Below are 13068 nucleotides of genomic sequence, written 5' to 3' on the forward strand. Positions count from 1 at the left end.
GGCTACCTCCTGGGCTACCCAGAGATTGCGGCCCTGATCCTGTGCTGGATGGGGCTAAGGTTCTACCCCTGTAAACTGAGGCTGGGAGTGTAGTGAACCCCACCCCCTCATACTTGGCACCCCAAGGACGCCCCCTCAGCTGGCTTCCTGCTCAGGGTCACTGGGGGCTCGACCCGAGATCAGATTCCGTCTAGTCTCCACCAGGAGCCTGATTCAAGCTTTGGCCGGGGGTCCTCTGGCTTCCCTCGCACCCCACCAGTGGGTGGGTTTCCATCTGAAACCGTGACCGGGTTTCGAGCCCAACGGAAGTCGGGAACTTTGCAGGAGCCCCGGGTGACGAAGAAGCCGGCCGAGGGGCTCAGAGCTGCGAGGGCCGCGACAGCAAACAGGCAAAGGGCTTCTCGGCGCTTCCGACGGCCCGGGTGGGGACCGCGGGGCTTTCACCACTGGCGGCGGCGGGAGAGCGGCCAGGGTCCTGAGCGCTCGTGGCGGGTCGATCCGGGCGAAGGCCTCGGGGGGTGAGGGCGGCGGCCCCACAGCCCGCGCACCCTGCGGCAGCATTACCGGAGGAGGGAGGGTCCCGCGCGCCGGGGAGCCGCAGCGGCGGAGGGCGCCCGGGGCGGGGGCCGCGAGTTGGGCCGCGGCGGGCCGGGCGGGCAGCTCGCGGCCGCTGCACGGCGCCTCCCAGGCCCTCCCTGCGCTCCCCACCCCTTCCCTCCGCGCGCCGCGCCGGCCCCGACAGGAGCGGCCCGAGCCGCGCTGGCCGAGCAGGCCCGACGCGCACCCAGGACCGGGGCCGCCGCCCTCCCCGTCTCCCTGGGGCGGCATCGGCCCCCCGCTCCCCAGGAGCAGCACGCGGGCGGCCGGGACGTCCCGAGGAGGCCGGCCGCCCGCGGCCACGTCCCGGCCCGGCCCAGGCGCGCGGAGGAGAGGAGCCCGGGGCCGGCGCTCGCTCGCACTCCCTCCCGGACGCGCCGGCGCCGCAGCCTCGAGGGCCTGCGCCTCCCCCGGCCGGAGCTTCCCGCGGCGCTCGCAGCTTCCCTCCGCTCCTGCCGCGGCGCGCGAGCTCCCATCAGGTAAGGGCGGGCGTGTTCCTGAAAGTGGATTTGAAATGCGTCCAAGAGCGAGCGGGGCGGCCGCGGCCCCTCCCCGAGGCCACCTCTCCGCTCCTGCAGACGCTCCCGGCCCCGGCCGAGCGGCGGGAGGACCGCCCCGCGCGCCCCCAGCGCGGCTCAGCGCCCCGAGTCCGCGGGCGGGCGGGACGCTCTCCGGGTGGCTCCCGCTGCTCCCCGCGAACCGGGTCACTCCGCGCCAGGGGGAGCGCCGCTGCCTGTCTCCCCGTCCCGCCCCCGGAGCTGTGTTCCCGCAGAGCCGTCCCCGGGGCCCGCGCCAGTGCCGGTTGGGGCGGGGCCGCACTCGGGGTGGGAAACCTGGGGCCGGGGGCCGGGCGGGAGGGGTGGGGGGCCGGGGGAAGGAGAAACGCGGTTGGGGGGCGGAGGCCTGAGTACATAACGCGTTGACTTCGAGTGGAATCAGATCAGTCCGAGCGGTTCGCCAGGACCCGCCTCACCCCTCCCACCCCGCGCTCGTCTCGCTTGGACTCGACCCCCTCGGCTCGTTCTGACACCCCGGACGCGCCCTCCGTCCTTTCCCAGGAGTGCGGAGGCTGCGGGCGCCGCGTCCCAGAGGCACAGACGCCAGAAGCATCCTTCCTCTCTGCAGGTCCCCCCGGCCCGGCCCCAACATGCTGGACGGCCTGAAGATGGAGGAGAACTTCCAAAGCGCCATCGAGACCTCGGCCTCCTTCTCCTCGCTGCTGGGTGAGTGTTGGGGCCGGGCGCCTGGGGTGCACTCTCCTTCTCTCTGGTCCCAGCTCTTTGGGACCCCATCGGCAATCAGGGAGTTAGCGTCCCGCTTCACGCACTCAGGTGAACCCACTCTCTGTCTGCCGGTCCCGGGGGGGGGCTCCTTCCTACCCCCAAACCCACAAACCGCCCCAGGCCTCAATCTCTGGGCACCGAGTTCCCCAAAGCCGCCTGGGGCGGGCGAGCTTGCTCGCAGACGTCTGAGTGGCAAGCGATTAAATATACCCAGGGCTGGATTTTTAATCACGGAGCTGATCGACATCTCATAAATGCTGCCCTCTTCTCGGAGGACCAGGGCCGAGCGTGTGAAACCCGAGAAACCCGAAGCTCAGAGCACCCAAGTTCGAGGCGTCTTCTCGCCCCACCAGTTCCAGGCCCAGGCGAGAGGCTTTGCCAGCCCGGTGGGCAGCGCAGCGCGGGGATCAGCCGGCGCGGCGGGGCCCTTCCCTCTGCTGTAATTAACTGGAAGCGATCTCGGGTCCGGCGGGTCTCCCGCCTGCCATTCCCTTTGCAGCGACCGCGTCGGAGCGGCGAGCCGAGGGCCTCGAAAGAGCGTCCACACGAGGGTCTAGAGAAACGAGGCCAGGGATTCCCACCCCCGCGCCACCCGCCCTACCCGCCTTTGGTGCTTTTCAAGTTTATGGAGCGGGTGTTTTATTTTAGCGGGAGGGATTTTCGTTTTGTCATCCAAACCGTTTGCCTCTTGCCCCCACTCGGGACCGCTGGAGCGGGGTGAAGGCAGGGAGACAGTTCGCGCGGAGAACCCGCGTCCAAAGAGGACCCCCTCCCCAGCTCTCCAGATGAGACTGAATCACGCTCCCTGCGTTCGCCCCTCTCCAGTTCCCGACGCGTTCAGCCTCGGAGGAGCGCGCGCCGAGCTGGCATCCGCGAGCTGGCAAACTTCGGCTGCCCTGCGTGGCGGCTCGCCCCGTGCGCTTCGCAGGCCCGCGTCGACTCCCAGCGTCCACGGTTGACCCTGGGCGCCGGGGCAGGGCAGGGAGAAAAGAGAATTGTTCAGACTGTGAACTCTGCCGCTACTTTTTCCAGCCCTTCCTGCCCGTGCCCCAAGGCACCGGCCCCATTCACAAGCTGGTGACCAGGTCCCCCAACGGGAAAACAATAGGAGTGTAGCAGAAACGGGGAAGGGTCAGGCCCTTGGGGACACCAAGCCCAAGGGTATTGTTACGGGGACAAGGCCTGCTTTAAATAGCTGTGAAATGTGCCGGCAAAGGACAAGCGTTCTCCCCGCCCCCCATAAAAAGCACCCTAATCCCGCAAACGGAAGGAACCAAACACACAAAAGTCGCAAAGGTAGGGCAGAGAGGGTTCCCTGTTGGCACAGAATTGGTTTAGGGTGGGTTTCGCCTTCGCAAGCTGCCGCTGAGCGCGCCTGATCCTCCGAGTCCTTGGCCAGGGCACTCCGCCGCGTCTCCGCGCCCTGCTTCTTTATTTTTTAGCTTTATTTTGATGCCTCTTAATTATGAAAAATCCACCCGCAATTTGCACGGCAGCCACGACGCCGTAGTTTGGAGTTCATTGGTTTGAACAATAACGAATTTGACTGGGGCGAGACTCTATTTTTCCGTATGCACGATACTTTCTAGGAAGAAAAGAAAGCTTTCCCTCGAAAAACAGAGGAGAGTTGCGTTCAGCAGAAGACAAAACCAAACAACAAAAATCCTTCTTACACACGCAGTAACAGTCAATAGGGACCAAGCGTAGTCATTTAACGATTACGTGACGTCTCTGGGAGCACAAATTTATCTGTGGTCTAGTTTTACAGCATGTACGCACGTTTGCGGGCATATCTGGATGATTTGAAAATTAAAGGCCACTTAACTGATTTCCCTCCCCTCCCCAGGTAGAATTTAAAACGTCCCAAATAGTCCCTGCTTCATTACAGGCGCCACTTGGTTTGATTTTTCTCTGCTCTCCAAATCTCAGCCCAGTTGATGAGCAGGGGGCCTCCCATGGCGTGGGGGGACGGGGCGCGGGGGGAAACCCGTGGGTGCGGAGTGCTCGCGAGCGGTCCCGGCCGGCTTTGGCCGGGATGCGGGGCCGGCGCGGCTCACCCGCCAACGTCTGTTGGTGCTGTAGGCAGAGCGGTGAGCCCCAAGTCTGTCTGCGAGGGCTGTCAACGGGTCATCTCGGACAGGTTTCTGCTGCGGCTCAACGACAGCTTCTGGCACGAGCAGTGCGTGCAGTGCGTCTCCTGCAAAGAGCCCCTGGAGACCACCTGCTTTTACCGGGACAAGAAGCTCTACTGCAAGTACGACTATGAGAAGTAAGTGTCCGCCCACCGGAGCGCGCCCCGCGCCCAGGCATCAGCGCGCGCCCGGACTCTGTCCTCCCCTATCCCCGTCCGCTTCTGCAAAGCGCGAGAGGCACCCGCTGCCCAGAGACGCATCTCGTCCATTCACCCCCAGCCGGTCCGCTCGCCCCCGGGGCCGCAGAGGTCTGTCCCGCCGTGCGCAACCGTGGCTGGGGCCCCGCAGAGATGCGAGCCGTGGCTCCCCTCTGCGCTCGGCTCGCCTGCTACTCCGCGGGGGCTCTGCTCCCACCCAGCTGGTTTTCCCCGTCCCCCTTCGCTGGGGTGCCTCACGGGCTGCGAGCGGCCCGGGCCTCTTCCTTACCCACGTGTGTCCGCCACCCGGGCGGTTACGTACGACCGCGGGGCTGTCCTGATCGCGGGGCTCGTGTCCTCTCTGCACGTTTCCCGCTCGGCTTTGTCCACTAGGGTCTCGGACATATTGGGCTCAGAAATGGTGCTGCTGCCCCTCTGAGCTCGCGCACACCCTGCTTGCGTTTTCTGTCGCTGTCTTCCACCCCACCCCCAAACTCGGTCCAAAATCCTCGGGCGCACAGGAGCTGTTAGGCCCGAATGGGGGCCTGATCTGAGTGAGGCCCGGTCCTCCATCCCACGGCCCCTCCCTGGTTCCTGTACGCAATGCTGCCAGGCAGCAGGTTCGGTTCCACAGCTGACACGAACGTTCTGGTGCGTTTTGAGGAGAATTATAAGGTGGGTTTTGAAGAAAGTGGATTTTTGGTGTCTAGAATTCTGGAATGCCTAAAGGCTGGATGAGGCCAGGGAGTCTAGTTAGAATTTCCTGGTTCTCACCAGCCAGCCTGGAGTTGCTCAGTAGATCTAAGGAGAGGGAACTGCTTTTCCTTGACAAAGTGGCTAGTTAATGGGGACACTGACTTGGAAGAGCTGTGCAGGGTGTTGAGGAAGGAAACGTGGCAGAAACGGGGGCCTCTGTTTTGTACACTAAGACTGGCCTGTAGCACTGAGGGGGCTGGTGCAGAATCCTGCATTTGTTACTGGTGAGAACAGAGACAGCACTACTGGATGATAATCAAGGGAGGGTTAGTGCCTATCGTGTCATTAAAAACAATGAACTAGGGCTGTACAGAAGTCTCAGTATAACAAAAAGCGCTGAGAAAGAACAGAAATATCTCCTGCTCCTGGGCTCTGCGGTTTACTAAAAACTGAGGAAGTAATTAGCCCGAGAGCTGTCTCTCTTTCACACACACACACACAAATTTTTTGTGCTTTCTCTGTGCCCCTTTGCCATCACGTACTTGAATTTTTCCAGCAGGTGGGATGAGAACTGGGCATTTTGACGGGCTTGTTTTGAAAAGATAACTCTACATTTTTCAGAACTAAAAAATAAAATATATGTTTGATTTTGGATGAGCTGGACAATACAGAACTATATGCATATAATGAAAATGCATGACCCCCCAGCCCCCACCCCCGAAGTGCTGGTTCTGGGTCCCATCATGCCTGTTTCTGGTCTTGTCTTTTTCTTGCCACAGTGTCTAGGTTGAAAAGTGGGATTTGTAGGTGCTTGAGCGGATTTTGCCCACACAACTTCACGTATCATATTTGGGTAAAGCTTCGGCTTAATTGCTTGCTTTTTTCCCCTTGTGCTTTTCAGCTGAAGGTTTGGGGGTTGTGCAGACCCCATCTTCATCTTTCTGCTTACAGATGACTGAAGTGTCCACATCCTTCAGGCACAACACTAGCGAATTCAAAAGTATTGGAGCTTAGGGAAGGATTTGGGTTGTGAATTTCTATTCTGTTTGTTAAAAAAAATCACGAATCAAAGCAGGCTTAAGGGTCAACACAGCTGTCCGGCCAGTCAAATCTTCTTTAAGGAAGTCAGGCTGTGTCAAGAGGAGAAGAAACAGTTGTCGTAAAGTACTTAACACAACAATGTCCCTTACATTTCAGCCCCCAGGTCGGGCGAGGTTTGGGCTTATTAACCCAGTGGGTCCGTTTTTCCTCACAAAGCTATTTCTGCTGAGAGAAAATTGCAAGGATCAACTCTCCAGCTGTTGGCCAGAACCAAGAATATTTTATAGAAGAGCGTGAACTGCGTTTTTCAGAGAGGTGTTGATGTTACAATGAGGGTTTTTAATGTTAAGTGTCACATATAGTTTGGAAACACAGATGTCTGGAATGGAGTTGACTGGACTCTAGCTCATGGCACCCTGTTGGCACTGGTCTGTGCCCTACCCCTCAATTATTTTTTTAGATTAAGTTTATTCTTTTTTTTCTCCTGTATTCCTCATTCCTCATCCTATTCTTTTTTCCAACAAAATGGGGTTTTCATGCATTTGATAATCTTCAGGATCTTAGTTTGCATGGTTGTTGCTGTCGAAGAGAAAGAAGAGGTTGGTTGTTTTAAAATTAGGCTCAAGATAAAAATTCCATTACTCAACAAGCTTTTATCAAGCTTCTACATACAAGGCCCTGGTGACTGAAGGCGAGGTGATGCGAGCATATGGAGAAAGCCTCAGCGCTTGCCTACAGGAGGCTTATAGCCTAGCATGTTGTGCAGCTCTGTTGTCTAACGACCAAGCATTTCCTGAGAGCCTGCTGTACCTGGAGTGCCGGACTCGGGAGGGAAAGAGGCTGCCCCTAATCACCAAATATTTGTCCCTCAGGGGGATACAATCCAATTTAGATGATGCTCATGAAACCGTCACAGAGGGAGCACTTTTCCTCTTTAACAAACACACTGGTAAAAATAATTTTGCCCTTTTCAGTGGTTCTCTTTAAAATCTGAGGCCCAGACATGGCAAGTGGAGAGGACAATGAAGTGGGAGGTAAAGCAGTAGGACAATGATGGTGGTAAATTGTGGAGCACTTCATAGATATGCCCTCAGGCAGGGCACTTGTCTCCCATGTGCACGAAGTTCCCATGTTCTTTCTACACATTAAAATGAAAGAATACACCGCTAACGTGCAGCCCTCAGTGAGGGGCCTAAACGTGGTATTATCGGAGCCAGCTCACCCACCCAAGGCCTTTCAGCCGTGTGTGTGTGTGTGTGCAGTTCTGGCCTGTTAGGCAATTCTGCCTTTGAATCATTAGCTGCCTATTCATGGCGTCAGGCAGCCAGGTCAAAAATGAGAATTCTACTCTGTCAACTAGTTGTTTTACCTTTTTGATCATCAAACAAGAAATTTGTCTAATTAAAACAAAAATGAATTGACAGTGGCCTCTTGGTCACACAGCCATTCATTTGGAGACTTGAAGATGTTGCGTTAAATGTTTGTCTCATACACCATGACACCCTTAGGAATAATTTATCTTCTAATCTTCCAAAACAAATAAGCCCTGAAGGCTGGAGTGTAGAGAGCTGGTTTATACATGTTCAGAAGTTAAGAACCAGAGGTGATCTTTATTGGTCATCAAATAACTTGTTAGGCGGCACGTCACGTTTACAAAACGGATGGAGCTGTGCCATGTCATAGAAACCGTTAGGATACCGTAGGGGTGGATGGTAAAGAACTGGACTGACTATCCTCAACAGTCCTGAAAGTTAACAGCCAGCCAGAATATTTTCCAGCCTCGGGGACTTCTATTTATATAACTGTTGTTCCCTATTTGACTCAGTCCTCTATGATCTGGTTAGTTTGGAGTTTTCCCTGAATTTGTTCCAAACAAATACCATAGTTGGGCTTCAGTCGAGACACAAGAGGCTGCTGAATAATGGGAATGTGGTAATACAATAGATAATTAAGCCTTCTGGAAAGAGTCCCACATTTAAATCAAGTTTATATTGTTTCTTTCATGTGCCTGGCGGCTCCGTGTGTCAGGCGGGGCCCTTTGCCCTCGCTTGTGAAGTTTATCATTATCCCTCAGATTGCTCTGGACATGCTAGGAGCGGTGTGGGATAGTATTGCTGTCAACAGGGCTGTTCTCATAACATCATAACTCCCCGCATGTCAGCAAATCGCAGGCCCTGGGAAACCTTTCCTCAGATGGCAGGTCTACGTTTTCTCCCCTTTCTTTTGGAGCAGACGAAGTTGCTGAAGAAAGGGACTGAAATGGGGCAAGGTGGATATGCCAGTTAGAGCTTTCTCTATCTTTCTTTGACCTGCTGATTGGCAAGGCCCTCAGAGAAAATGGCTGAGGTAATGATCTCCATTAGGACCAGTAATGAACTCATTCGGCATGTTATCAAGGGGGTGGAGGGCTTGTATGGGTAGGGAGCAGAGTTACTTTGGTTTTATTTCTGTGGCATTACTTGCAGATCAAAACTGGGCATGCAGTTACTCATAAAAGGAGCCTGCAGTTGAAATGACAGGGGCAATTATTGGATTTTTGCTCTACTTTGTCTTTTGTTGGCCCCGCTCCTGGCATAGTAAAATTTAAGGAATATAAAAATCAAACACAGCTAGGTAATCAACTGATGTCTGTGTTAAACTGCAGGGGGGCTCAGCTCAGGATAAGCACCGTCCGTGTGCACTGGCTGTGTTTGTGCAGACCGACTTATCTCTTTTTTATTTAGAGGGTGATTCCTCCGAGGTGTTTTCTCTTTTTATATATATTGGTCCGCAGATAGGACATTCCTAGAATCTAGGACTTAAAATTTCAAAATAAAATTAGATAGCAGAAAGGGTTATTAATAGTATTCTGGGCATTAGATATGAACACTGCTTTTCAGAGTAGGTTGTGAGAGTCTTTTGATTCTTATATAAATGGAGTGCATTAAAAAAAGTGACTTATCCAATCTGGTTTTACATCCTGTAGTGTTCGGGCACCTTTGTCAGGGGCTAACTCCATCCAGATTTCAGAGACAAGAGTTTCTCTGAAAGTTCATTGTTTCCCTTGATTTTTAGTTTCATTTTTCTCGTTTATAACTTTTGCATGAACCAAAATACTGTTACTAGTGTTTAGAGATGCCTTTTCATTGTTGCTTGTTGACTCTGGAAGTTCTTCAGAGCTCATGAGCGTGTACTATTTCTCTAATGAGAATAATCCCATTTATTTAATTATCAGCTAATGACTTTTTATTGCTGAAGGACTTACTGGGTCATAGTGTTTAGAAGTGAGAAATAGGTAAGGATTTAAAATATTGTTTATATTAGCAGACACATTAAAGTTTCTTAAAGTAAATGCATATATGAGATGTCATTATTGAATTATGTCAAGTTCACAATAACCCATATTGAATCATGTTCACTTCGTTATTAAGTATAGCTGCGCAACACTGGGAAATAGATGACATGAGAAAAGTCCAACCACACCCACCATAGAAAGATTTAAAAATAATTTCTGCCTTACCTGTGAAATCTTTTTTTTTTCCCATCTATATAACGTGGACTTTTACATGCATTGTGCCTCTTCAGAGGGGAGTTGTTAGTAAGCCCCTTGAGGGTGAGCTCAGGAGGACGGGGCTGTGTGGGGCGCGGGTGCCCCTCCGCCCTCTGCCCAGGTTCCTATATGGGGGGCCTATTCCAGAACGCCTGTGCTTTCCCCTGCGAACACCTACACGCTCTGCTGAAAGTCCCTTAGCAACGTGGAGACTCTGCCCCCGCTCTCCGCATTACTGCCAGCCGCCTTTTCACAATCGGTTTGGGGAAGTTGGTGATTTTTAGGTGCAAAGTTCAGAAAAGGTCTGGAGAAAATATTAAAGGGCAGAGAAAAGAGGCTCAATCCTCCTTTGTGCCTGTTTTCTGGAACCCACAGAGACACTGGCTTGGTGCTCCCCAGGATTTATATTTTCTGCCGAGTCTCCGACTAGCAACATGTGGGATGTTTCAGTCCATTTATCACAATTAGAATTAGTTATGTTCTCATTGACCAATGTCGGCTACAGCTTTGTGTCCCTTTGTCAAACTATCGAATGAAACCCAGCCAACAGGCTGGCTGGGATGAAGTGAACACCTTCCAAATGCCAAATTGTTATTTCAGTCGGGCGCAATTATCTGTCTCTATATTTTTAACCAAGATGAAATTAATAAAACTGCTATGGCCCTGGCATTAATTAGGGGGAGGATTAGAGCTATATCAGCTAAAAAGGAGGTGCAAACACTGTAATCTTGCTACATGTTTATTTTCACACTACTGAAAATAAATAAAATGGGACTTAGGTTGGGATTAGGTTTCTTTTGGCATTAGACAACAGATGCCAATGGAATGCAGCAGGAACACTGAGGTATTAGTGAAGATATTGTGGAATGAGTAACCTGTGGTCGTACCCCAGCTCCCCACCTCTCCGGTAGCCCCATCTGGGTACCTAAGAGAGGATTTTCCAGAACTACTTCTGTAGTCTCCTTTTCAGCGGGAACCGAGGCAGCCGAGTCATCTGCAGGGCTTGTCACCTGGCTGCCATGCTCGGCTTAGCTAGGATTCAATGAAACCATTGCCAGATTCCCCATACAGCACCATGCTGTCATAACAACTAAAAATACAAAATGGAGTGTGCTTTTCCTAGTCCTGTAACTGAAGTCACGGGAAAGAGTTTGGTCTCTTTCAGCCTCTCAAGATTCCAGTTTGGGGATCCTATTTTTGGATAACAGTAAATATGTCTGGCTTTTCTGACTCTCTAGGCATGCTGTCTCCCCACCCTATTAGGTTTGTGTTTTATCATTATTATCATCTAATGGACAAGCCCTGATAGATAGTTACCTGACCACTAAGGACCGGACTGCCTTGTCTGACAGGCCCAATTAAACTCTGTTCATATAACAAATATCTTTAGCATCCAGCCCTCCTGGGAATGGACCATGGGCTTTAGCTAGACTTTGCATCTGGCCCCATCCCATTCTGCCTCCCCTCACTCCCCTATGCCCCATGGAATCCCATAACTTGATTTTTGCAAGCATGAAATATTACTGAAACACCATCTCATCAAATGCCTCATTTTTTCCCCCCAGGCCTTCCTTATGGATTGTTAGCCCTCTTTTGATTTTTCTCACTGGGAGGAAACTAATCTGTCTTTAGATGCACAAAATAATAGTCCTGTCACACGCCACCCAGTCGTGGAACAGGGCTCAGCTCGAGAGCGGGTGCGGGGAGTTACTCTCCAGTTTGCGTGATCCCATGACGGGTGCTCTTCGGGTGGCCATTCAGGGCCCCTGGACATCTTTCCAGTTGTGCCTGGCATCTGAGTGGAGAGCAGGTTATGTCCTGTCGCTATAGGTGGGTGTCTGGGTGGGTCAGAGAAGCGTCTGAGTTGGGTACAGTCGCCAGGAGAAGGAGCCATTTGGTGGGAAGCCTGGTTGGCATTCTGAGAGGATGTAAATGCATTGCTCATTCTCAACTTTTTGCTGACTCTCTGGCCCTGACACTTCTCCAGGCAAGAAGGAACCGTCCTTTATCCCTGGAGCACCCGGGTTCTGCTGCTGCTAGGGGAAGGCCATCTTTGCAGCAGCCTCCTCTCCCTACACCAAAGCCATGTGGTGACTCTCCATTCTCCTCCTTATCAAGCCTCAGGAACCTTTAAAAGGATTTTTGAAAACAAAACGAAACAAAACACCCCCTTCTGAACTCCAGATTAGCCTCCTAAGCTCATTAAAGTTCCTTTAAATACCAAAATGATGGGCTCCTGGGGACTATCCCCCAAACCATATTTTCATTCTTAACATTGTTATCATTCACTGTGCAGCAGATTAAGGCCAGTTCCCCCTGGGCCCAGGACCAGTCCCCCCCCACTCTCCACAGGAGGGTCCAAATATGTCTTTGTTTGAGTCTCCAGATAGCCTGAACCTGAGTGGGAGCTGATGCCAGCTTGGCCCTGGGGCCCCCAGCTGCAGGCCAGAAAAGAGGTTGATTTCTCTGGGACAGGATGGGGCCCAGGAAAGGGGACAGAAAAGGTCCAGAAGAGTTGAGTGAGTCAGGCATGGTTGTAGAGTTTTCAGGAACTTGGTAGTCAGCCGGACCTCTCCCTGCTGCTGGGGGGAACCGTGAATGGGCGGGTGTTCTGACTGCCTGGATTTAAAGGTCTGTCTGTGCCCTAGAGAGTCATGGTGGCTTTGGGGGCCCAGCAGAAACACAAAAGCCCCACCTCTTCAACCCCCAGGCATTGCTAGTCTGGCATAGTCCAGAGGTGGATCTTTACAGCCACACCTGCCTCTTGCCTGGTGCCCTGTCCTTTATTTCAGCCTCCTCTGCAGAGAGCCTCCTTAATACATCCCACCCCCTCTCTGTCCTTTCAGGCTTCCCTGCCTGAAGCTGGCTCTTGGGGAGAGCGTTCTGCTTTCGACAGTGGAACAAATCCTTTTTCACATAACCATCCTGAGATTCCTCCCCTGCTGCTGGCTCCCCTCGCCCACCTCCCCCCACCCCTCCCCACGCTGTGGTGGGGATTCCTTTGTGCATGTGTCTTGCACACTTACAATGACAGCCACCGGCTTCCCAGGGACATGGCACAGCTCTTCAGAGACTGAAGCCTGTGGGCAGTGCCGAGAGGTGGGCTTGGGAATCCAAAGGGGAGAAATTCTGCGGCTCTGGCTGGAGTGTCGCCTGGTCCCCCCACCTTTCTGCCCCGAGGCTCTTCCCACTAGATTCCCTGGATTCAGCGACAGCGCTGGTTTTCCAACCCATTACCAGGGTCTCAGCCCAGCCCTCCCTTGCCTGTCTTAGCCTCTGAACCCATCTTGTGACCTTTTACATTTCAAATCACCCTTTGTACCGGTGAGAGCCTGCTCTTTGCCAGCTGTCAGGATCTTATGAAATGATTCACATTGGAATGTACGTGATAATGTGGTATTCTCCCAAAGATACTTTTTAAGCTTGAAAGGTGTTCAGTCAAAGGAATGGCTATCTTATGGTAGAAACAGAGGCCCTGGAAAGGGACCAGTAAAGGAGATAATTTTGGGCAGAGTGCAAATAGCACTTTGGTGAGTGCCTCCCTGTTTGTCTCTGGGTAGGGCTGGCGGTGATCACACACCCAGTCGTCTTCT

At 53.1% G+C, this 13068-nt stretch overlaps 1 protein-coding gene across 4 annotated transcripts in view; it reads left to right on the plus strand.

Annotated features, from left to right (window-relative positions):
- The first annotated feature begins 339 nt into the window (after positions 1–339).
- Positions 340–13068, plus strand: part of LMX1A (LIM homeobox transcription factor 1 alpha) — a 149703-nt gene continuing 136974 nt past the window's right edge. For 2 of the 4 annotated variants that reach the window (XM_073221257.1, XM_073221258.1), the window contains exons 1-3: positions 340–1076; positions 1656–1820; positions 3963–4149. In XM_073221257.1, the coding sequence (XP_073077358.1) occupies positions 1745–1820; positions 3963–4149 (263 nt within the window). In that variant the 5' untranslated portion in view covers positions 340–1076; positions 1656–1744. Of the gene's footprint in view, positions 1077–1195; positions 1422–1655; positions 1821–3962; positions 4150–13068 lie in introns of those variants that run through there. The other 2 variants (XM_037023938.2, XM_037023946.2) reach the window with 2 other exon arrangements.

This window comes from Manis javanica, chromosome 14 (genome assembly GCF_040802235.1).
Source record: "Manis javanica isolate MJ-LG chromosome 14, MJ_LKY, whole genome shotgun sequence".
NCBI lineage: Eukaryota > Metazoa > Chordata > Mammalia > Pholidota > Manidae > Manis > Manis javanica.